Genomic DNA, 24,333 nt, shown 5'->3' on the forward strand with positions numbered 1-24,333 from the left:
TATGGGTGCTAAGGTTTGAATGGTTTTTTGTGTTTTGTTTTGCTCGCCAAGGATCGACCTTGTGCCTACGTATTCTCAAAGGGATGTTGAGAAAGTCAGAGCAATCGTAGTTCCCACTTATGCTAGTGGAAGCAAAGGAAAATAGACAAATGTCGTCTAAATGCTAGATGTATCTAATCTATATCATCACATACATCTGTTTGATTTTTGTTTGTTTAACCAGCCTTGTGGCAAAAACTTTTAATGAAGTCAGCCTTGTGACAAAAAGTTTTGATTAATCAGCCAGCCTCGTGGCAAAAGTTTCAATGAAGTCAGCCTTGTGACAAAAACTTTGATTAATCATCCAGTACGGTGGTAAAACAGTTTGATTGATTAGCCAGCCTTGTGGCAAAAAAGTTTGATTGATTGATTGATTGTTTGTGATGATATAGAAGAGATACTCCTAGCATAGAGATGAAAAATGTCTAATCTCCTAGGGTATTTGTTTTGGATATTTGGGATGCTTATAAGAAGCCTGTGGGTCCTTGTACGAAGCCCAAGAGGAGGCTATCCGAGGGTCCTTGCATTGTAAGCCCAAGAGGAGGCTATAGGAGGGACAATCCAGGGTCCTTGCATTGTAAGCCCAAGAGGAGGCTATGGGAGGGTCACTCGTTTGTACAAAGCCCAAGGGGAGGCATGGTATAGTTGGTTTGAGCTCTTAGAGCGATTTCACCGGGAAACCATACTCTATGTCCTAACCTAAACTAGGGGAGATTCTTTGCACGAAGCCCAATAGGAGGCTATGGGGAACCTAGTGTTATACTAAGTTGAACAAGTATATATAACACAATCACAAGTATGAACAAGTACGAACAAACATGAACAAGTACATGAACAAATATGAACAGTTATATGAATAGTTATATATGACAAAGTGTGTGTATTATAATGGAGTTTATGAAGGAAATATACCTGTAAGCATGATCCATTTGTATACACAGGGCTCGGGACTCACACTCGGGGAGAGGTCCACTTGAGTTTATTCAAAGCTATGTAAACAGGTATTTACAAAGGGGCTTGGGACTTATACCTACATGGAGGCCCATGATATTTTTGGGAAGATTTAAAGAAACCTTCATTTTTGGTTTGTTACTCAAAGTTTAGAAAAACAGATTGAGATATGTACAAAAATGTGTATGTACAAAAAGGCGTACAATGAAATACCTAATTTCATGTACGGGAATTGGTATGTACGAAAGGGGCTTGGGACTTATACCTACATGGAGGCCCATGGTGTATTTGAAAAGCAGACGCGTCGTTTGAAAAACGGTTTGAAAGTTCGTTTTGAAAGAGTTTTCTGTACAAAGAAAAACTGTATAAAAGAAAAAAGAGTGGGTCTTATACTCTCTAATATCCGAGAGGCCCCACATCGTTTTGAAAATCAATTGATCAATAAAAAGATTTAATCAATAGTTTCCTTTGAGAATCAAAAAGAAATGGTTTATCGTTTTTGAAAAGAATCGCGATCGCTTGTTTTAAAATGATTTGAATTTTGAAAGGAATCAAATTAATCAAAATAAACAAAGAGGTTATCCTCAATTAACACTTAGATGATTAGGGTTTGCTCCAAAAATATTTACAAGTGATTAAGTTTGAAAAATCAAGTGAAAAACAATATTTAAAAGTATTAAAAACATTTAAAACATGTCATTTTAAACTCAATTAAAAATATATTAAATGAATCCTTTTTTGTGATTTTTTTTAATATTATCAAAATATGTATATTAAATAAAGAGTGTAAAAAAAATGAAGTGAAAATAATGAATTTTGATTGGTTAAATTAATTGGTGAAGTTTGTTAAAAAATGAAAGAAAATAGGTTGCAAAAAATTGGTTTTGTCTCCACTAGGGCTTGAACTCACGCCCTCTCTCTCACCAGCCAAAACATGGACCAACTGAGCCACGCTTGTGGCTTGTTAAACATACGCGTTTGATAAAATATATTTTAAATCAAGAATTTGAATTTCCCAAACCAAATCTGGCGCCAAGAACACAACCCTAACTGATTTTCAAATTTCTTCAAAACTGTGTTGTTTTGATCGATCAAAGGGTCTATCTCACTCGGTTTTGGACGAGGAACATGATGATGACCTTTAATTTCATTTATTTTTGCTCTAAGATGATTAATCCTCTGATGAACACGAAGAACCCTAATATGAAAAATCTTTGTGAAATCGTGTATGATCATGATATGATGCAATTGATTGAGGGTTATTATTCAGTGATGGTGCAGAAACAAGATGGTAACTCAGTTTTGCATTTATGATGCATGTATGATAGAGTTTGAAGTTCATGAACACTTACCTCAAAAACGGCCAAGCTGGAGATTGAATTTTGCGAAGGAGGTGTTACAGATGTTGTTGCTTGATCTGGACAGCTTCAATGAACCATATGGAAGGTGTCTGGATGCTTGGAGTGGATTGAAAACACCTGGAGTAGTTGGAGGTACCCGATCTGCAGTTAAGCCTAAGTGTGAATCGAGTTCTATGATTCTGATGTTTCAGGTTGGTGGTGAGTGTTTAGATAGCTTATATGTGATATATGTGAGGTGTGGGAAGTGTTAATTTGGACAGAAATGATCTGGAATGAAAATTGGCATGATAAGGCTCTTTATGTGTTCATATGGAGGTTGAAGAGTGAATCTGAGTTTTGGGGTGATTTGGGGTGTGTGAGTGGTTCAAACACATCCCATATGATGTTTATGAGTTGCTAGAACCATCACTTTGGTCAGAACTTCAAAGGTTTAGAGGTTGAGAATTTCACCTCTTTGAAACTTAAGAAACTTGCATTCTAAGAAAGAAGAGAGAAAACCTATAATTGTGAGGTTTTGGTGTGAATTGAAGAGTGATTTGAACCTCTATTTATAGGCCAAAGTTTCTGAATACAAAGCTCTTGCAAGTTGATCAAGAATGATGACTTGGCTTAAGAGATAAAATGGCATCTTTTGCATTTAATGCATATGGTTAAAAGTAACTAAACCGTGGTTAATTTCCAAGCTTCCTATCCTCTTCCATTCTGATCTTCAAATCAGAAAATATCATTCAATCATTGCTTCTATGCATCATTGCTTGGATTATAGGTCATGTAGTCTTGAAACTTACTGAAAAATGGTGAAAATTCAAGTGAAAAAGTTCACTAATGTCAAAATTCAAAACCATGGCTACACTCCATATTTTTTCATGCTCTTGGACATTTTGGAAAGCTCATATTACACACTTCAAAACCCTAGTTGAAAGTTTCTTCAAGACCTTTAAGGAAATGGGTGAAAAAGATCCATGAACTTTGAGAAAAATGAAGTTTTAAGTGAAGTTTTCAAAAAGTACCAACTTTGAAGCACCATATCTCTTAAATGATTGATCTTATGGAAAAAATTTATATGTGTCAAAGTTGTTTATTGGATCAAAATCTACAACTTTCATGTTGGAAGTTTTTTTCAGTTTGTAGGTGAAATTTTGAGAAATTCCCTTCCAAAGTTTGGAAAAAACCATTGAAAAACACTTAGAAAATTTTCTAAGTATGGAAAGTCAAACTTTGACTTTTTGATTCTTGATTGATTTTCTTGATTTTTCTTGATCAAATGACTTCATATATCATATATTGATGATTTAAAACTTCAAAAGTCATGGTTGACCAAAATTCCCCAAAAGTCAATGGTGATCTTGTACAGTTGACTTTTTCAGACGAATCGCGTTTCTGGAGATTTCAAATGAAACAGGCTATCCTCACCATATGAATGGTATGAATGGATCATATTGAGGTATTGGAGGATATTGAATCATAGTTTGAGTTGTGACACCATGTCCTGATTAAAAAGTCAGTTGTTCAGATGAATTAGGTCAAAAACCCTAATTGTCGACCTGATGAAATTGATGACTGTGGATCTTGAATTGAGACACAATTTCCATTGGATGTTGTCATAGGGATTATTTGAAGATGATTGAAACCTTTGATTGACTTCCTGGGGATTTTTAGGGTTTCCCAAATGTGATCCCTGATTTCAGTCCCTGATAGTTCAAAACTCTGATCTGAGGATTTGTCTGATCAATCTTTGTGTAGGAGATGTCTTGAGCCAATAGATTAGGTCAAAATGATGTACTTGGGGTCTTGAGGTCATGTCCCAAGTCATTAGGTCAAATTCTGAGCAAAAGTCAGGAGTGTGCTGCCTTCAGTCAAAACCCTAATTCAGTCGATTCAAAGCTGTTGAGTTTGTTGAAGTGGAATCTCTGAGGACCAAATGTTGATTATTGATGAAGATAGTTCTTTTGAGATGAAGGGAGAACAAAACCCTAATTGGTTGTTACTTGTACTGATGAGTGATTTCCTGATTAAATCCTGCTGAGTCACAAGTAGCAAACACAAGCTATGCAATTTGTTAGAGATGCAAGTGATGCATATGCAGATGATATGAGGTGGTATCTTAGGTCAAAAATTGGGGTATGACAGTTGGCAATAGTGGTGGGAGTGATGCTGAGACGAGCATGTCGAATTTCAGAATCAATGGTGGTCCTACCTTCAGGATCTATGCGTAAAGACGCATTCATCCAGAATTCTGCCACCATGTTGGGGTAAATAGCACCCTCCAAGACTTCTTCAAAATAGAAGTCCAGTTCTTGGTTGACAAAGAGGTTTTCGATATTGATAAAATGACGAACAAGTTCATCCTCAGAGAGTCTGAACTCGCCTCTGATGAGGGCTTTGATGTCGTTAAAGAAGAGAGTTTCAGCCATTGCAAGATAAGAAAGGTGTTCTGAGAGAGAAGTTGTATGTTTTCTTTTTCTGTGTTTGGTTTGGAGAGAAAGCGCATGAATGAAGAAATGAAGACAATATTTGACCCTTTATATAGACTGGGAATACTGAAGGGTGGTTTTTAATTGTTAATGAGTGATTGGACTGCGGTTGGTTTTCCAAAGAAAGAAGTTATGGCTTCCGCCGTTTCCCGCCCTTGGAAGTTGAGAAGTAATCATGAAACTGATGCACGCACGTCTTAAACCGACGTTTTGGAGAAAGTGACGTCACTGTTTAATAATGATTATGGCTAGAGAAGGGGAAACGTCAAGTCTAGAGGCAAGGATGCTGCGAAAGATGTTCAGGTTCTACACGTTGCATTAAATAAAAAGCACTGTAGAGAATCTAAAGATATATTTTGGCAGAAATGTTTAGATTCGCTAAAAGTAATGCTGGAAAACATTATAGATATAAATGGGAGTCAAGCATACAAATATTATGAGTCTACAGTAGTTTCGATTACAAAACAAAGGTGCAACAAGTAACAGGACTGAAAACATCTAGTTAAAATCCTTAGGGAGATCCGTTTTGATCTTCAAGTATTGAGTCTCCCACGAAGACATACGAAGCTCAATTAGTGCCCGTTGTTTCTTCAATCTTTCGATTTTTGGCACTAATTTTTGTGCAGTCTCGAAATGTCTAATTCCCGACTGCACCACTTCGAGCAAATCTTGTTGGTTAGATTTTTGTATGGCTGCCTGACAACGTTCAGCTTCTTTTATCTTGTCCTCGAGTGCCTTTATCTCTTGTTTCCAGGAGTTGATGTTCTTCTCATAATCATCAAAGGCCTTCTGATTTTCTGAATGTTTAAGCTTGAGGGCCTCACCTTGTTTCGTTGCGTCCACAGCAGAGTTCCATGAAGAGTCCTGAGAGGCCATTGTCTCAGATAGCTCTTTTTCGACATTTTGCTTTCGAAGAATGTTGGCCTGGAGTTGCTCGAGTAGAGAGCCTAACAGAACAATTACCTCTTAAACTTCTGTGGAAACTTGAAGCAAATCTACCTTCTTTAGAAGTTGATTTAAGTTGTGACTCTTAATAGGTTCCCGGTTGAGGACGTCTACAAGATTGACCCCAAAGAATCTCTCTTTTATTTGCCGGAGGAGGCTAGGAATATCTTCTTTATCACTAGATTCTACAGTTGTAGCTGGAGAGACATTAAGTTCCGAAGGCGAAGAAGTATTCGCATCCATGATGGCCTTTAAGAAACTAAGAGGATCAGTTTGCTTAAGTTGTTCCAGCTCCAAAGGAGTAGGCTTCACGGGGGCAAGCGTCGAAGTTGTCTCAGGAATGGTTTTCGTATCAAGAGTCGAAGTCCCTTGAGGATCTTGTTTTTCTGGTTGAGAAATTTCTTCCATAGCATCTTGCTCCGACGCAGTATCTTCACTGTCATGTGTTTGGGGGTTCACATTGTCGCTGCCTGAGAATGGGTGATCTTCTTCCAAATTTTTGTCTTGATGAGTAGGTGGGGATTCGTCAGTGGAGTGACTTTCTTCGACTGGTTCATTAGGCAATATGGTAGCAATTGGCCTAACGTCTTCAAAGACTGGCGAGAGAACATGAGTTTGATTTTGAGAGGTACCTATGTTAAACAGAGCAAAGTTAGTCATAAAGATAAGCCTTTGAGGAGTTTAGTTGACGAAAGTTAAAGTTTGACAATTACCGTAAAGTTTGTCAACATTAATGGTAAAGCCATGGTCCTTGAAACCTGAAGTAGCAGTGTCAGCGTCTTCCTGCAATAACAAGGTAAATGTCAGTTTAATTATTTGGTTAAGATCATAAGATAATATGTGGGGTGGAACCCAAATACCTTGGTTGGGATATTGTCTGGACTTGAATTATGACTTTCCACAACGAAAGCATTACTAGCAGTTTTCAAAGGAAACTCTTCAGAGGACGCCTTATCACCAGGAGAAACAGTTTTAGAGGGGCTTATCCTTTTCCCTTTTCTTGAAGGGGTAACAGCTTTTTGTCTCTTCTTGTGTCCTTGTCTAGTTTGGGGAGGGGATTTATCTTCGCCATCTGAGGCAGCTGTCGAGGAAGCTTTCCGCTTCGAACCTGTTGGGGGTTTCGAGCTCTGGCAAATAGATGATAAGTAAGATGGATACTACTCACAGATTGTACAAAATCAAGAATATGAGATGAGTACGTACCGTGGGCTTCTTTCCAGTAACGATGGAATCACTTTCACTTGGTTTGTTGCTCTTAGATGTCCCAGAATCTTTTTGGGCAGAAGCTTCCTTGATCTTCCTCCTTCGTGCAACAGCTGTAGTTGAAACTGAAATCAGTATATCAGCAAAGAAAAGAAAAGTCAGTCAAAAAGATTGTCTTAATCCAAACCTTCAGGTATTGGGGTCAGGACACGAACATGTTTAAGATCTATATGAAGATGTCCTTTGAAAGTATCCAAGGTATGCTTAGTCGGAACCACTCGTTCAGCGCGTTTTTTGGTACTCTCTCGAAGAATTTTGAGAGCATTCCCACACACGAACCAGTCTGGGAAAGGAGGACTTAGAGCCACACCAAAATCAGCACTTGATAGTGGAGGGAATTTTGGAGGATTAAGTTTGAAAGCCACTTCATAACGTAGTTCTGGTCGAACATACGAGGGCAACTTCAACTTATCCAGTTTGGCGGAAAACTTTTCGCGCAAAATGACTGCAGCCTCACGAACGGTCCGACTAAGATCATCAGGCCTGTAGATAGTTTCAAAGAATTTTTGAAAAGCTTGGATTTCTTTAATATGAGTTGAAGTACCTTTTTGAAAATTCTCCTGCACATCAGTAAAAGCTGCAGTTAGTTCTTGAGCAAGGCTATCAGCATCAAAGATTTGGGAGCTATAATAATCCGTCCACCATTGATGAAAGTCTGGTGTAGAATAAAAAGCAGGTTCGAATGAGACGGGAGGAAGATTGGTGGTGCCAACGTATTTGTTGATTTTTGTTTTACATTCTTCTTCAGTCAAGTACAAGGTATGGAAACACATATGGTTTCTTTTCTCATATAAACACTTGGGTTTTATTTGAGCCAACCCAAACTGTCTCGAGACCAAATTTGGTTGGTAGCACATGAGAATACATTGACCTTTTGATGGTCGAAGGCGATGGGAAAATAACCTTGGAGTCAGAAAGGCTTCCCAAATTTCCATAGACTCAGTTTGTTGATCCTGAGATGTTGATGGGAATTTTCGAGTAAACCATTCAGGACCTATTGTTCTGTGTACAAAGGGGGCCATAGAAGGATCGAACTGGTTACGCCGGGCAAACATCATTGAATACGCCAAGAAGTGTTCACGAAGCTTTCCAATTTCTTCTTTTGGAGTTAGGTAAGCTAACCTGGTCCCTTCTATAGTTCGATTCTTGATTTTGCTATCCTCCTCATTGACGTTTCCTCGAAAGGGAAGATGAGTTTCGAATGTAGCATTAAGCCACAGTTGTAATAGCCAGAAAGGGCCAGCATAAAGTAAACTACCGGATTTGAAATTCTTGGTGAGGGTTGCAGCTTCGCTGAGGTTTTCATAAAGAGACCCTAAAAGCAGTTGGCTAAGGTTGAGCTTTTTTCCAGCATGCAACTGATTAGCCATGCAAAGGTATCTCTTTGCAACTTGAATAGATCTTGAGCAGAAGGCACATCGTGAAAGCCATAGCGCTAGAAAAGCAATATGTTCTTCATCGGATACTGCCGTTTCAGTGGTAATATGATGCTTCTGGATGAATGCAGTATAAGTGACTTGTGAGTCATTAAAACCAATAGTATCATTATCCATTTCGTTAGGATCGAAGGTTTCGCCAGTTGGTCGAAGTACTGTAATCGCAGCCACATCAAAAAGAGTAGGGGTCACCATTCCACAGGGGAGATGGAAAGTGTTGTGAGAAGCATCCCAAAAGTGAACCGCTGCTACTAACATGGGTTGGTTGTATTCTAAACCTGTCTTTGACAGTTGAATCGAGTCGTATATTCCTAACGATTTCCAGAAGGATTCTTTCTGTTTCTCTACTTTTTCTAACCAGGCATAGTACAAATCAGGATCTTTGGCCAAAGGAATTGACCTAAACACTTTTACAGAGTTGGTCATATAGTTTAACCTAATTTTCGCTAAAGCTAAAGGAGTTACAGTTGGAGTTTCTTCCATGTTAGCGGATTTTCCTGAGGGAGAACAGCCATCTTCATCTATCCTAATTTTGCTAACTAATGGTCTAGTCTTGTAATAAGCAGGGAAGAATTTATTCAGAGATGGGATATTTTCACCTGGTAATGGACCCATAAAAGCGAGAGATTTTCCAGAAAGTTCAAAGGGAATGATTACCTGGGAAGCGTAAATAGCGCGTATTTCTTCGGTGTTAGGGTTTTGAACGTGCTCTTGTTCCCCAGACCGTGTTGTTGATTGGAGCTTCAGAGCAGGTTGAAGAACATTTGAAGATGAAGCCATAGAGAAATTTCTGATTAAGAGAGTGAGATTTTGAAGAGATTGAAGATGTTTGGTTTTTTGAAGAAGATGAAGAAATAGGAATGAAAGGTTGTGTAGAAGTGCAAGACCAAGTATTTAAAGGTTTAACGGAAACCCTTTTTAAATCTTTTGGGTAAAATCCAAAGAACATGTGGCGGCTGGTGATTTAATCCAACGGCGGTCGAATAAAGTTAGCTTCACTCCTAGTATGTAGGAGTAATGATCAAGAAGTAAGGTTAAAACGTGGGAATGTAAGTTATGAGAAGACATCTTTGAAAATGACAAGACGTTTCGGAAACAGGGTCATCAATGATTATGACGTTAGTCACCAGTCTTGGAACTCTCAAAGATCAATAAAGAACGAAATCTTATAATGACAAGAAACGCCTATTTCTGTTGACAAGAAACGCCTATCTCAGTTAAGGAATAAATGGTTGGGGCTTCACACTATGTGAATAAGAAAGGGCATGTTGTTGAGTGTTTTCTTGGCGTTGTTCATGTTGCTAATGCTAGTGCCCTAACACTGAAATCGGCTTTAGAGTCATTATTTACAAAATATGAGTTACGTTTGTCAAGGATACGTGGTCAAGACTATGGCAGAGTAATTAACATGCAATGGGAATACAATGGTCTCAAAAGCTTGATGTTGAAGGATAATTGCTCTATATTTTTTTATTCATTGTTTTGCTTATCAACTCCAATTATGATTATTGGAAAGTTAAGATGGTTTCCTTTCTCAAATATAGACGACCAAACTTTGAAGGTTGTGATTAAAAGTTAGAAATATTGTGTGATTACTTCTCAAGATGGTATAACAAGTTTGAAGCCTGAAGCTGATTGGTCCAAAGATGGAGATGATGAAGCTCTTGCAAATGATAAAGCCTTGAATGCTATATTAAATGGTGTTGACAAAAACATATTCAAACTAATCAATACATGTATTGAAGCTAAAAAGGCTTGGGAGATTCTCAAGATTGCTCATGAAGGCACATCCAAAGTATGTATGTCAAGGTTGAAGCTTCTCACAACTAAGTTTGAGAATCTGAGAATGATGGAAGATGAATCCATATTTGATTTTAATATCAAACTTCGTGACGTTGATAACAGTTCATTTGAATTAGGAGAAAAGATGTCAGAAAAGAAGTTGGTAAGAAAAATTCTCAGATCTTTGCCAAAGAAGTTTGACATAAAGTTAACGAGTATTAAAGAAGCTCAAGATTTAAGCACCTTGAAGGTTGATGAACTTGTTGGAACAAAATTGGTTTATACCATATCCCTTGGATTTTGATGATAACAAAGTATTTGAAGAACAACTGGGTAGACTAATGTGTGTGTTCAAGTGTGCAGGTACAAAGATCAATATACTAATTAAAAGTCAGTTTTGAAACTACGCTGAACATTCAAAGCAAAGCTTTTAAGAGGTGGATTCTGAAGATCGGACTCTAAGGAATCAACTTCTGATCAAGATGATTAAAACCTGGTGTCTCTAGACTCTGAACAAGCCAGCCTTAGAAGAGTCAGAGTCTAAAGGATCAGAAGCAAAGACTCAGACTCTGAAAGACCAGAACCTGAACCCAGTCAAAGCTCAAGAACCGAGGAAGTCCTTGCACGTCGCTATCATACTCTGAGGTTAATTTTTCCTGTTCTAGTCACGTGATAACTCAGTAGAAAATCCTAGAAGCTCTAAGGTTTGCAACTGATAATTCCTTTTGTAGCAAAGGAAGTTAAAATGAGTTTGCAACGGTATTATCCATTTGAGGAAGCTTTGCAACGGATCTATTGATGTTTCTCTACAATGTCTCTCTTGTGCTTGAAGATCTCTCCAACAAACCTTTCATGGAACTCTATAAAAGGAGGTGGATATTTGGATAAAGACACAATAATGCACCTTGACAAGAAAAAGAGAAGTTTTTTTGTCAAAACAAAGAGCAAAATCTAACATAGAACTTCTTACCATTGTACATTCTTCGAAGTTCTTAAGTCATAGAGTTTTCTGTGTTTTAATATGTTTATACTTATGATTGTACATCAAGTGTAACTATCTGTTAGCTGAAGATTTCGTTTTATAGTATTTATCCTTCGAAGAAGTAGAAAATCGAAGGAAAGATGGTTACTGATGGCCATCCCTTAAAAATAAAAGAATGGCTACTGATGGTCATGCTTCGAGAGTAAAGATTTCTAAGTTCACTATGAAGATAATGAATACTGAAAGCTAGTGAAAAGTATGTGTCTTCGGGGACTTAGACAAATTTATAAATATATTCAAGTATTACTACTTAGCGTGTTTTTTCGTAGTGTTTGTTTAATACACTGCCACGCGTCGAAGACAGACTCAGGCGGGAAGATTTGAAATTCGAAGACGGTTTCGTAACTGTCCAAGTAACAGATGGCATCGCTAGAAGTTCTTATGAGAAACGTGGCAGCAGATTAGTATAGGACCGTTAAGGTCGAAACTAGTATAAATAGGAGTCTTAATGTTAGGATTCTGTGTGTTCATTTTGTACAAATCACTCACATATTTACTCAAGTATCAAGCGTTAAGAGAAAGAGTTCGCTGAGAAAATGTACGTATGACACCACCATTTTAATACATGTGTATTATCTTTTGTTTTTAAATATCTTCCAGAATTACTGCATTTCGTTTACTTCTTGCCATTTACATTTCTGTATCTTTACTTTAATGTCATTTACTTTCGAATTACTTTCATGTTATTTACTTTCAAAGTCTTTAACATTTCTGCAGTTTAAGATTCTTTACGTTTCAATAGTCCTTTTAATTTTCTATGTTATGTTACTTATCTTTTCGCTGAAGTTACATTTATATATAACAAAGTGATTGTCAAGACTATTGGTTCTTTAATCGAACAACGCTTATTGAAGAAGACAAATAATGAATATGGTTCGAATGAACGTTGATGACAATCTTCTTGACTATGTGTCCTAGGATCAATCTAGTCGATCCTGCGAGTAACCAAATCATATTTATTATAGTTTGGAAGACTAGCGGTTGTTTACCGGAAATCACCGTAAACACTATCACACTCATTTATCATAATATGCTCCCATTTATCACAGTGCATGCCTATTTATCATAGTGTGCACCTATTGTCTAGTACACAAGCCCGTTGCCTACATTATCACCCCTTTATAAAAATGTGGGGAATGGCGTGTCCTTACTCGTAACAGCGGTCAAAGAAGGAAACTATGTTATCTTGTGTAATAGGGAAGTAATGGTTCCACCTTCCATCCTCCTTAGAAAAGAATGCATTAAACACATCCATAAGTCTTGAGATCTAGGCTCAATCAACCTCTATAAATACCGCATCCAATGAGTTGAGGTATGAGATTCAATAAAATTAGAAATCATCTAAATATCAAGCTTCTCATCATTCATGCGTGAGCTTACTCTAACATCACAACCACCCTAAAACCCTCAAACAGTCCTACACAACTAAACGTTGTCACTCATAGTAATTTTACCAAGTAATGTTTCATCATAAACTCCTCTTACTCATGAGTAGTGTTTGTCATATTCCATTTTACATTGAATGATCCATTATGGATAACTTGAAGGATGTCCCACATTTCTTTTTAAGAATTGCAATGTGAAAAAAAAATCATCAATACCAAGAGCGTTAGTGATAATAGTTTTAACTTTCAAATTTTACTACACAATTTTAATAACGACCCATATATTAGGGGTGGCAAAATGGATGGATTGGATGGATTTGGATTGGATTGTTAATGGATGGATCAAAATGATCCATTAATCCATTAACAATCCACTAAACTTTCTTTTAAAAAATCCAATCCAATCCATCCACCAAGGGATATAATCCATCCCATCCATCCGTAAAATTAAGTTAAATATTTTTTTAAAAAATTTTCATTTAATTTTAGGAAAACAATTTTTTTATGAAACTTTTTTTAAAATTTTTAAATTATAAATATTTATATTTGTATCTAACTCTAATCAACTAACGTCTTAATTAACTTTACTATTAACTTTCTAATTCTAACCAACTAACTTCTCCATAAACTATTCTATGAAAAAGAAAATTAAAATTCAATGCACATACCAGTTAAACTAATTTAACGTGAAGGTTAAATTAAATAAATTCAATGCATAACAATTAAGCAATTTTAATGTTAATACTAATATAGACAAAGTCATCTAAGTCTGAGCATCATTAAATTTTTTAAGGAGAAAATAAACCACTCTATACATACTAAATTAAATGTATGTGGGTACTGTAGTATACTAGTAAGTAAATAAAAAAACAAGTTGTTGATGTTTTATGTCCTGATCCGTACATATTTTGTCAGAATCAACAATTTTTTTTTTAACATTATGATATAGGAAATAAAATCAAATGGCTGTGAATATTGTGAGAAATTAAAATGTTAAGAAATTGTTTAATTTTAGATTTTTCATGTTTTTTAGTAAAAAATTAATTTAATAAATAATAAATTAAAATCCAATGGATTTATAAAATGTGATGGATGGATTGAATTCATTCATGTAGTTTCATGGATGGATTGGACTAATCCATTAAATTTTCTTTTTGCTTAATGGATGGATTGGATGGATAAATTATTGGATGGATTGGATGGATATTCTCTTAATGAATTTTATTGCCACCCCTACCATATATCACAACCTATCCCTTATATAAATATGTTAATCTTCTCTTTGCAATAAGTGTACCCCTCACTATTGAAATATGGAGGTTTATTTAGTGAATCATTTGAAGTCATCCTTCTTCTTGAGACAATCATCTTATAACAGGAGTTAGACTTTGATGACACTTGTTAACCAAATGGCATCAAACAAAAAAAGGGGGTAATTTATGATAAAAAGGTTTTTCAAAAACTTTTAAGAAAAATATTGATTTTACTTCAAGTTTAGAAAAGGGACGAAGCAGATATTTAAGCGCAAAATAGTATATAAAAAGTAAATAAAGATATAAGGGATATGAAAGTTCACACCAAGATTTATACTAGTTCGGCCTTAAACCATGCGGCCTACTTCAGTCTCTAAGGATTTCTCCTTAACACTATGCTTGGTTTGAGAGAAATTGTAAAGAGAGAATTAGCAAAGAGAGAAGTTGAAGAGAAATGCTATATTTCTCTTGCTTGGTTGTCAAAGAAATAGAAGAGAGAGATTTAAAATATATGGGGCCCACATCTTTTTGCAATCTCTTCTGTTTAGAGGAGAAATGGAACAGATGGATGTTATTTGTCAATCTTTCCGTTTATACCCTCGTTTTGCATTTGTACCACTGTTATGTATCCTTGTTTTTCATTTGTACCACTACTGTGTATTATATACAAATCATGTTAATTGTATAATAATAAATAATAATATAATAAGATTATAACAATAAACTGCTAAATAAAATTTGACAAAAATTCTTTTCAAAGTAAATGTTGCAAACCGATTATTAGGTAATAAAAAAATAAATATTTTTTAAAAACCGGATAATAATAAAAATTAACAAAACTATCAATTAAAATTTTGACAATTTTTTTATTAGTTTTTTTTTTCAAAAAAATTATTACAAAGATTAGATTTTTAGTTAGGGACTTTTATGTCAATTTATTAAATCATTCAACTTCTTTCTTTCCTATTTCTCTTCTATCTCTCTTATACCAATCAATATATTAAATCTATCTAATTTCTCTCATACTTCTCTCTTTCTTATCTCTTTCTCATCTCTTTCTCTCTTTTCAATCTCTTCTCACAACCAAACACACCATAAGAGATACACTAATAACTTGAGCTTTTATGACCAGATCAACTCACAACCTTCTACACTAAGTTTTTACCTAGGTTTAACTTGCAACCTTTATAGTTATATCAGAGTTACAAGAGAATGTCACACTTGATGTACAATTACAACTCAAATAAATTTAAATAGCAGTTACACAAGAACAACTCTTACTAAATATTTCTTTTTTTCAATACTAAAATAATTTTAAGTGTATAAGAAGTTTCTTAAGAAGAGATTGGGTAAGAGAGAACACAAATATTTTAGAATTCTTATGTATCTTGAAGTGAAAACAAGTCCTCCTTATATAGTAAAAAATTGGCCAAAAAAGGAATGAATTTTGTGCCAAAACCACTTCTTAATTGATTAGCCTACGATGCTAATCGATTATGACCTAACATTTTAAGAAAGAAACTTTTAGATTTGGAGCACAACCGGTTAAAAGGCTTTTCTATCGATTATAAGGCAAGTTCGCTTCATAATCGATTAGACAAATGTCCTAATCGATTAAAGAGAGAATTTTTACTTCTTATCTGATTAAGTACGCTTCTTAATCCATTAGTTTTGGGCCAAAAACATTTCTAAGAATATTTCAAAAATAGACGAAGTTTAAGAAAAAATGAGTTATGTGTGTGCGCGCACGCACACACACGTTACTTTAGTACTTTGAAAGTTACTCACACATATTTCAAATTAATGATCTTAAACAAATATAAACAACTAAGGCACAGGATCACATGTGAGCCTGCTTAAACTTCAACTCATTTGATGTTGTTCTTAACATTTAATTCTCTTGCGTCAAACATCGAAACCTTCTCACATTTTGATTTACTTCAATCCTTTTTCTTCACTCTACGATGCTTATGATAATTTTGCTTTATTTCATTTCTTATCATCAAAACATACTATATTTGTTAAGTATATAGAGCCACGAGTAGTTCTTCACCCTTAAGTCTCAAATCCTTCTATCAGCAACAACTTTCACTTGCTCTGGTGTATTATATGTAAGAGTCACCCTGACACTATCTTTCAATAAGCTCCAATACTTCTTAGATCGCAACAAGATTCCATAAGGTTTTTTCGATCATCATATAAGCCATCAAACTTTTGAATGGAAGGTGGTGCAAATTTGAATTCACATCCATTGCAAAGAAACAAATGGAGGACAAAAAAGGAAGAAGGAGGAAAGATCTTAATGAGTTCTTGATGAACACAAACAAGATGAAGGAGAGGGTTGCACTCAAACAACGACCAAAAGATTATGTTTTGTGAACAAGAAACCTAACCAAACTCTTGATACTAATTGATAGGAATTGATCAAATTCCATTAGCTTTTTATTATGCATACAACAAGTATATTTAAGTTGTCATGCAAGTGACAAACTTTGGTAATTTATAGTTAGCTTACAACTCAAGTAACTTAGTTACTTCACAAACAAATAACTAATTAACTACCTATATGCATAATCCTATTATAACAAACACACAAAGTTAATTAAAAATGGAAATAGATACACATTACACTTATATAAAGTACTTTAAAACAGAGACACAAATGGGATCTCAAGTTAATCCCATGAGGGATCAAAATAAAAACTCCACCAAGGATAACGTTGAAGAACTAGGCCACAGAATTTGAACTCTCACCATTTTTTCCTCATAATCAAATTCCACACTAACTCCATCGATTTTGCAGCAAACTGGTTTCTCAGACGCAAACACCCTCATCTCTCCACAACCTCTCACCCCAATCTTGACCAAGCTTGCATTATCATCAAATTCCAGAGACTGAACCGCACCACCGGAGTTCAGCATGTTCACTAACCCATTCGGAGCAAACTGTATCAACCTTTTCGAAAACACCTTCACTGGAGACACCGTCATTAGCTCAAAACTAAATGGCTCAAGCGAAACTTCCAATCTATCAGAACACTTCATGAGCCTCAGTTTCTTCTCCTTGAAAAAATACACAGCAAAAACATCCACACCTTTGATGCTCATCGGGGTTTTCCCAATGCACCATTCAATGTCTTCGGGACTTGCATAACATGTCACAGCGTGTGAAAACTCAGACGCGCTCTTGTTTCGCCGTGTCTCGGGACACCACCCACCACCTTGGCAATTGAATAGACCCAAAACACCCGCATACTGTAAAAAAATCAATATCATATATAATACTAGCGTGCAATGCGCTCGTCATATATAATTTGTCAATAAAATAGTATAAGTAACAAAAACTAATAAGATGTTATTGAGTCTTACTTTGTTGAGATTCCAAATTTTGAGCATTGTTTTGCCATTATGCAAAGGGTCTTCAAACAAGCAATCTCGTGTAGGGAGTGCGTAATGTTGACAACGCAAGATAGAACCATCCGGCAAAACAAGAGATTTGAGCAACTTGAAATTGTGATTACCAACGCAATCACTAACATAAATCGGTCCACCGGAGATAGCTCTTGATGCGGCGTGAAATTCGGCACAAGGATGAGTGGACTGAAACATGTCCCAATCTGGGTGAATGAAATTTCCCATCCATAAACTGTTGTAGGCACAATGTACCATGTGACAACCTTGGAGCCAGTATGTACCATTTGGATCACCAGATGGATCAGAGCACCAGAAATCGTCTCCTACGCGGCCGAGGGATATGGCTTCCGTGCCGAGGAGAAAGAAGTCATTGCAATGCTCCATGCTGGCAATTACACCATTGCCTTTGAAATGTTTGTTCACTGATGAGGTTAGTGCTTTGTAATAAGCTCTTGCAAGTTCAACTCTTCCGCCATATTCCTCTGATAGTAACTCAAGTAACTGCAAAATGCAAAGAAACCAAATGTTGTGTTAAACTTAGACCCTAATAGTAACAACAGAAAAAAAAAATGAACATGCTCAAAAAAAATTTAAGGTGATAGGTGTATATGTTTTCCACTTATAAATATTTAATTTTTCATATTTATAACTAATGTGAGACTCCAACTCACAATTGACTTATTACTATCCACATGTACATCATTATCATTACTCCATCCGTCTTACAATAGTGACTCATTTGAAATAAAATGATATCTCAAAATGAATGATTAATTTCAATTTCAATACATTTTTTCCAATTCTACCCTCTAATTAATAAAAAGTTCATCATTCTCAATACATGATAAGGGTACAACAGTAAAAACGATATTTTATTTCTTATTTTTTTACACATTTCTTAATTTGTATGAAATAGTATGCTGCGGCATTCATTGTGGGACGTAAGAAACACGGTTGTACGCTGTATGTATAAAAACCATTATGTATAATGATGTACTCCCTAGACCCAGCTAGCATATGTACACTGTTCTTGTATTACTAACTAATTAAACTTGAGGTCCATTGTAATGATGTCACAAACTAGTAGACAAATTTAAATGAAATGAACCACCGCTAACAAATCTAAGTTAATGGTATTCGGAGTGCAGTGTCGTGTAAAACTATTATTGCAAACTAAAACAAAACAAATGCAACCAAATTACCATAAACGATTCAGAATATTTTCCACATAAAATCTCCAAAGTGTAGTTAACCTTTTCATCACCTAGTAAAATCATACGTTAGGACCACAACAACAACAAAACGTGCTCATTTCTAATTCTCATATAATTCATATCATGACACACCGACGCACCTACATAAACTATACGTGCACAAAAAATTGCAAGGAATAGAATTTTAGAAGAAGACTTACATGGATAACGTCAACTTTAACACCGTCAATTCCCGCCGACTCCAAATGAGAGTGAAGCCCATCAAACATCTCCTGCACCGAATTTGGCGGCACCAGCCCCACACCATTCTCAACAATCTTGTCCACCGCCAAATCATCCATCGTCATCTTCACCCCCGGAGACAACTTCGGTACCACAACCCTAGCTTCGGACATACCACGCACTTTAGGTCTAACCCCACCCCAATACCCACATAGCGCATGCCAAACATAAACACTCTCAACACTACTAAACTCTTCCTTCAAATCCCTCACAAAACCACCCAAACCCTTATTCGCTGCATTCTTAGGATTCTTATATTTTCTAAATTTATAATTCTCTTCATATTTTATAAGTCTGCATGGCATTTGTTCCCCGGCTGAGGTTCGGTTCATTCCTGAATCATCATCATTTACATCATCATCATGAGAAATCGATTGCCAACCGTCGTCGATGATGACAAAACCTGGAGGACAACCACCCTCTGTGAGAGACTTTACACCTTCCCGTACACCTCTTGGATGAACCTTCAAGTAAAAAGCATCCCACGTGCACCAACCGAATTTCTCGATAATTCCAGGTGGTGTTTTCTCTTCGAGAGTTTTGAATGTTCCTAACTGGGTTTGGATTACTGTAACTGCTTCTTTTACTAAATGGTAAGGGTCGTTGCTGAGATGGATGTAAAGACATGCTTTGAAGGTGGAACCGGTGACGTGTGTTGAACCGCTTTCGGTACACATGTCTATGTGATCGTTGAGACCGGGTTGGAGTGAGGTTCGGAACGAGTTTTCGAGGATTGGGAGGAGTAAGACATAGGGTCGTCCGAGGGAGATGTTTTGGTCGAGGATTAACATTTGTGTTTCGTGTTGTAGCTCGTGTCCGTTTGTTCCGACCCAGTGAGTTGTCCACCAAACTTTGAACCGGAATATGCTCATGAATTTGATTCCTTTTAGTTTGCCGAGTGGAACTACATGGTGGCTTTTGGGTTCGGTGGTGTTGAACCCAACAAAACAACCTTGTTGCAACATGTTGTTGTTGGTGATGGTGTCTTTGTTGGATTTGAGATTGAGAAAAGAGGAAGGAGGGGTTGTTGTTGTTGTTATGTTAGGTGGGACTTGGGTGAGGAAAGGGTGGCCATTTGCAAGGAAATTACGTGATTGGTCTAAGGTTATGGACAATAAGGGTGAGTTGCCATTACCAATATCGACGATGCTTATTACTTCTCGGGGGGTTGCGGTTTTGGTTATGCTTGGTGGTGCCATGGTGATTGATGAGATTCAGCTAGGTTAGTAGCTTAATGACAGGGATAAGTAACTTGTAGGAATGTTTGTAATGTAAATGAGGTAGTAGACGAGCTTAATTTGATGGTTAACTTAGAAAGGCTACATATATTTATAGACTTTAGCCTTGCTCTAGTTATTTGTCTTTTATTTAGTGTTTGTTTATGATTGAACTCCACAAGTAGACGTTAACCGAATGTAAATTTATCAACAATAACTTCCATGAATATAGAGATTGAATTTTTAATCTTAATTACATTTAAAGAATGTGTTTGGTTACCATTGATATTGTTTTTTAGAATCATTTTAAGGATAAATTTATGGTGAATTCTTATCTACCCAACTCAAAAAGTTGGGTAAAGTTACCTTCAATGTAAAAAGTCTTGGAAACAACAAAAAAGTATATTATTTAATAATTAATTAAATAAAATAAAACTAAATGATGCAATGTGATTGGTGGAAGGTACACTACCCAACTTTTTGAGATGGGTAAAGAAGTTGCCCCCTAAATTTATATGTAGTACTTAATTACTTGTGAATTCATCCTCACCGTCATTATTTTGTTTCATCGTTGTTTTGCTATAAAGTCATGTAAGGCCTCGAAAAAGAGTATAGGACCTAAACACTAAGAATAAAGTCTAACAAGTGATGCTTATTCAAATACATTAATTATTCTAAACTATGAACCTTGCACGGAGGATTGTCACTAACTTAATTGTCAAAATGTTTAGACATACATCCCCCAACATTGGGTACTATACAAAAAATGTGATTATATCAAAGTTTGTCATGATAATACAAGAAGATAAAAGTTTATTCATATCATCTAAGGTTGAACATGGGAGACTTCTCAAATGTTTCTACGCTATCTTCGATTTGATGACAAATTTCTGATAAACATCAAACGAAAATTATCTCTTGACCAAGAAGTCAATGTTCTTCTAAAAGGATTCAAAGAATAGGGAAATACGACACGACAAATTCAATTCAGAGACGTTTTTCTTACTCAAGAACTCAGAAGAATCCATCTTAAGAGTTTCAAGTCATCAAGTCCTGAAACCTCTATATATGGTCCCACACTCCTCCCCCAAAGTGTGAAACCCTCTTATGCAATAAAAGGACCAAGAACACCTTTATTGTCGTGATGTAGGTGGCACTAGAGAAAACATTGAGCGCGTCGGTCATGTTTAGAAGAACATTAAGTCGATGGGATGATTTTTTCACCATCATGAGCACCTTGTGGCAAGTCTATGTTATTGGAAAAACAAGCATATCAATGCCCCCACATAAGACGAATTATGGAACGCAACAACTTGGATGACATCCACATATCGTCATTGTGGACTTTTGAATTCCAAACAAAAAGTGCTTCACCCCTAAAGAGAGAAATGAAAGAGATAGATGTGCTAACTGGCTAACAATAATCAAATCTCAAAAAGAAGAGAATCTTGTTATCTTTCTAAGACGAAGAGTTAACCAACAGAGTACCAAACCATTACATCTCAGTATTGGTAAGAGTTGTTATCTCAGGTTCTAATGTTGGTCACATATTGGTTGGTTATAGAGTTCCTTTAATATCGTGTATGCCAAATTATTCTTGAAGGGAAATCGTGATACGATATGCAGCGGTAAACAAAATTTTCCTTATGTCAATCCTTACAAATGAACATGATCAATGATAGAAGCAGGCACCTCTTGTATCGATTAAAACCTTTGCGGCAGAATTAGTTGAAAGATCACATGCAAGAACAACTCCTCCATTTATTCCACACAAACAGAGTTCTTTCAATCTCAGAGCTAGTTGCTACGAATGAAGAGAGGGGGAGAGAGAGAGAGAGAGAGAGAGAGAGAGAGAGAGAGAGAGAGAGAGAGAGAGAGAGAGAGAGAGAGAATATGGCTAGGGTTTAAAATCGAATTTTATCAAATGAAAGCTATGGCACAAGGGTTCTATTTATAGAACCACTTGTATGGGCTACAAGCTAAAAAAAGTCCACTTAAGTAAGGATCCAAGGATGTGGAAGCAGATCGACAGAAAGTAGGCCACGTGGGAGTCGACTACTGATCAGTAGTTTTTACACGTTTATTTACCGTTGATTTTAGTCGTCTTTGCTTTATTTTGTCAAGTGTTTTACTTCATTCTTCTACATTTTATGCTTTGGTTGTGTATTTTACTGTTTGCAGGCTCAAAGGAATAAATCGAGACAAATCAATGCGAAAAAGTACAAAAATGGGAGTTTCGAAGGAAGTGAAAAATCAAGCTACATGAGGTCTGACACGACCACCTGTGTCACCTGAAACTGGTCGTGTTAGGATGAAGCATGGCCAAGAAAATGCAAAAGAGATGAAAGTCACAGGGTTGACGCGGCTCGTGTTAGCAAGTGTGAGATCTGGAAATTTTCAGCATGTTTCTCATCGTGACAGACGTGTAGTATTTTGATCATAACTAGAGCTTCGTAACTCGGAACGATGCGGTTCCGGTGGCAAATTTTCGCTAACAAAAAGGGCTACAACTTTGCTGAAGAACTCAAAGCCAAATTCTGAAGTTAAGGGCTGACACGGCTCGTGTTACCTAACACGGGCACACGTGTCAACAGTGCTGGGAGTGATTTCGAGAATTTAAGTTCAGAGGGCCAACACGGCCACCCGTGTTGCTTGACACGGGCAGGGTTGGCTAAAACGCTGATTTTGTTGATTTTTGTGATTTTTTATTAAGTGTTGACCCAAGGGGCATTTTGGGTACTTCCAACCAACCTAAGTGAGTCTGCAGTATTTAGAAGAGTTTTAACGATGAATTAGAGGACTTTTTGGCCAGGAGAAGACACGATTGAATATTGGAGAAAACAAGGGTTTGGGAGAGAAGAAGGTTTTCATGAACGGAAGCGATTGAAGATCAACTTTCATCTCAATTCTTGTAATGTCTCTATTTTATATTTTGTTTTCTTTGAACAATATGAGTAACTAAACCCTAATGCTAGGGGGTGTCCCTGATTTGATTATGTAATGATTTTGAATTTTTGAGTTCATCAATATATTTGTTTTCTTATTTAATTTAATTGTACAAGGTTTTTATGCTTTCTTTGTCGGACCAACAAGATTGATTTACGATTAACAACCAGCTGGACAGCGGTTGTTAAGGTTTTTGTACGATTAGACTATAGTAGATATCACCTAGGACTATGGATACCCTATAGTTACCGATTAACTCTTGATAACATAAAGGCTTGATTTCATCATAACTCTCTAAGGACTTAGGATTTAGGATGAATGTTCAAAGGTTTTCCCACAAAGGACTTAGGGGAAAGTAATCTAAAGGGCGGTAATTAAAGGTTATGAACTTGTTGAAGAAATCAAAATTCAAGGTTATTACAGGGAAAATCATACACTTTACCCTAGCATGCTGTCATATTTGTTAAAACCACTTAGTCAATTTTTTGTCATTTTTATTTATTGTTAATTTATAATTGCAAATCAAAACATCCAAATATAGTTTTTGTTTAATTGAACCACTATTGAAACACGATATTAACGTGCAGTCCTTGAGATCGAAATTTGGGGAATTTCCCTATTATTACTACAGAGGCAAAATAGTACACTTGCTATTTTACCGATCAAGTTTTTGGCGTCGTTGCCGGGGACTGCCAAAATATAGAGTTTTGGTTTTAGTTCAATTGAAATTTTGTTGCTCGTCAACTAAAATTTTGTTTTCAGTTTTTGTTTATTTGAATTTGATTTTATTATAAACAAAAAAGAAACAAAAAGTCTGATTATTTTTGTTTCATAAATTATTCTATACTTTGCTACTAACAAATTGTCTGAGTTTTGTAGCTATGTATTGTTTTGATACATTGTCACCTGTATCTTCTGCATGTTGGTCGCCTGATTCAGGAGTCACCTTGGAAGAGGCGACTAAATTTTTTAAAGCATATAAGAGAGAGGTAAGAATCCTTATGAATGAATGTAAGGAAGCTAAGTTTTATCCAGATAGGTTTATTTGGAGAAAGTTAGAGTTGGAAGAAGAATATGTGGAACCAGAATAAAAATGCATAATATCAGATGAAGAGGATGCAGTAAGAATAGAAGAATTTGAGGTAAAAAAGAAATATGGGGAAGAAGAAATAAGGAAACTTGAAGATGATCGAGTTTTGGATAAAACCACAAATTTAACAATTTGTGAAGATGTGGTCACCCAACAAGAAAATCTTCAACAAGAGAGTATCCCCAAAAACTATTTTTACAACAAGGCGGATGAAAGACAAGAAATTGACAAAGTACTGG

The 24,333-nt window shown here is 36.1% G+C and overlaps 1 protein-coding gene across 1 annotated transcript; it reads right to left on the reverse strand.

Annotated features, from left to right (window-relative positions):
- Positions 1-16,338: 16,338 nt before the first annotated feature.
- Positions 16,339-20,168, reverse strand: LOC131640708 (galactinol--sucrose galactosyltransferase). The gene is made up of 3 exons (XM_058911096.1): positions 18,760-20,168; positions 17,301-17,846; positions 16,339-17,186 (listed from the first exon to the last, which is right to left on the reverse strand). The coding sequence occupies exons 1-3, from the start codon at positions 20,038-20,040 to the stop codon at positions 16,623-16,625; spliced, it is 2,391 nt and encodes a 796-aa protein (XP_058767079.1). The 5' UTR covers positions 20,041-20,168; the 3' UTR covers positions 16,339-16,622.
- Positions 20,169-24,333: the final 4,165 nt, after the last annotated feature.

The sequence above is a fragment of the Vicia villosa genome, unplaced genomic scaffold (genome assembly GCF_029867415.1).
Source record: "Vicia villosa cultivar HV-30 ecotype Madison, WI unplaced genomic scaffold, Vvil1.0 ctg.003279F_1_1, whole genome shotgun sequence".
In the NCBI taxonomy this organism is placed as follows: domain Eukaryota; kingdom Viridiplantae; phylum Streptophyta; class Magnoliopsida; order Fabales; family Fabaceae; genus Vicia; species Vicia villosa.

Coding starts and splice junctions, on each gene's coding strand:
- LOC131640708 (XM_058911096.1), bottom strand. CDS start 20,040: ATGGCACCACCAAGCATAACCAAAACCGCAACCCCCCGAGAAGTAATA. Junction 17,847..18,759: donor TTAAAGTTGACGTTATCCAT/GTAAGTCTTCTT, acceptor TGCATTTTGCAG/TTACTTGAGTTACTATCAGA. Junction 17,187..17,300: donor AAATTTGGAATCTCAACAAA/GTAAGACTCAAT, acceptor ATTTTTTTACAG/TATGCGGGTGTTTTGGGTCT.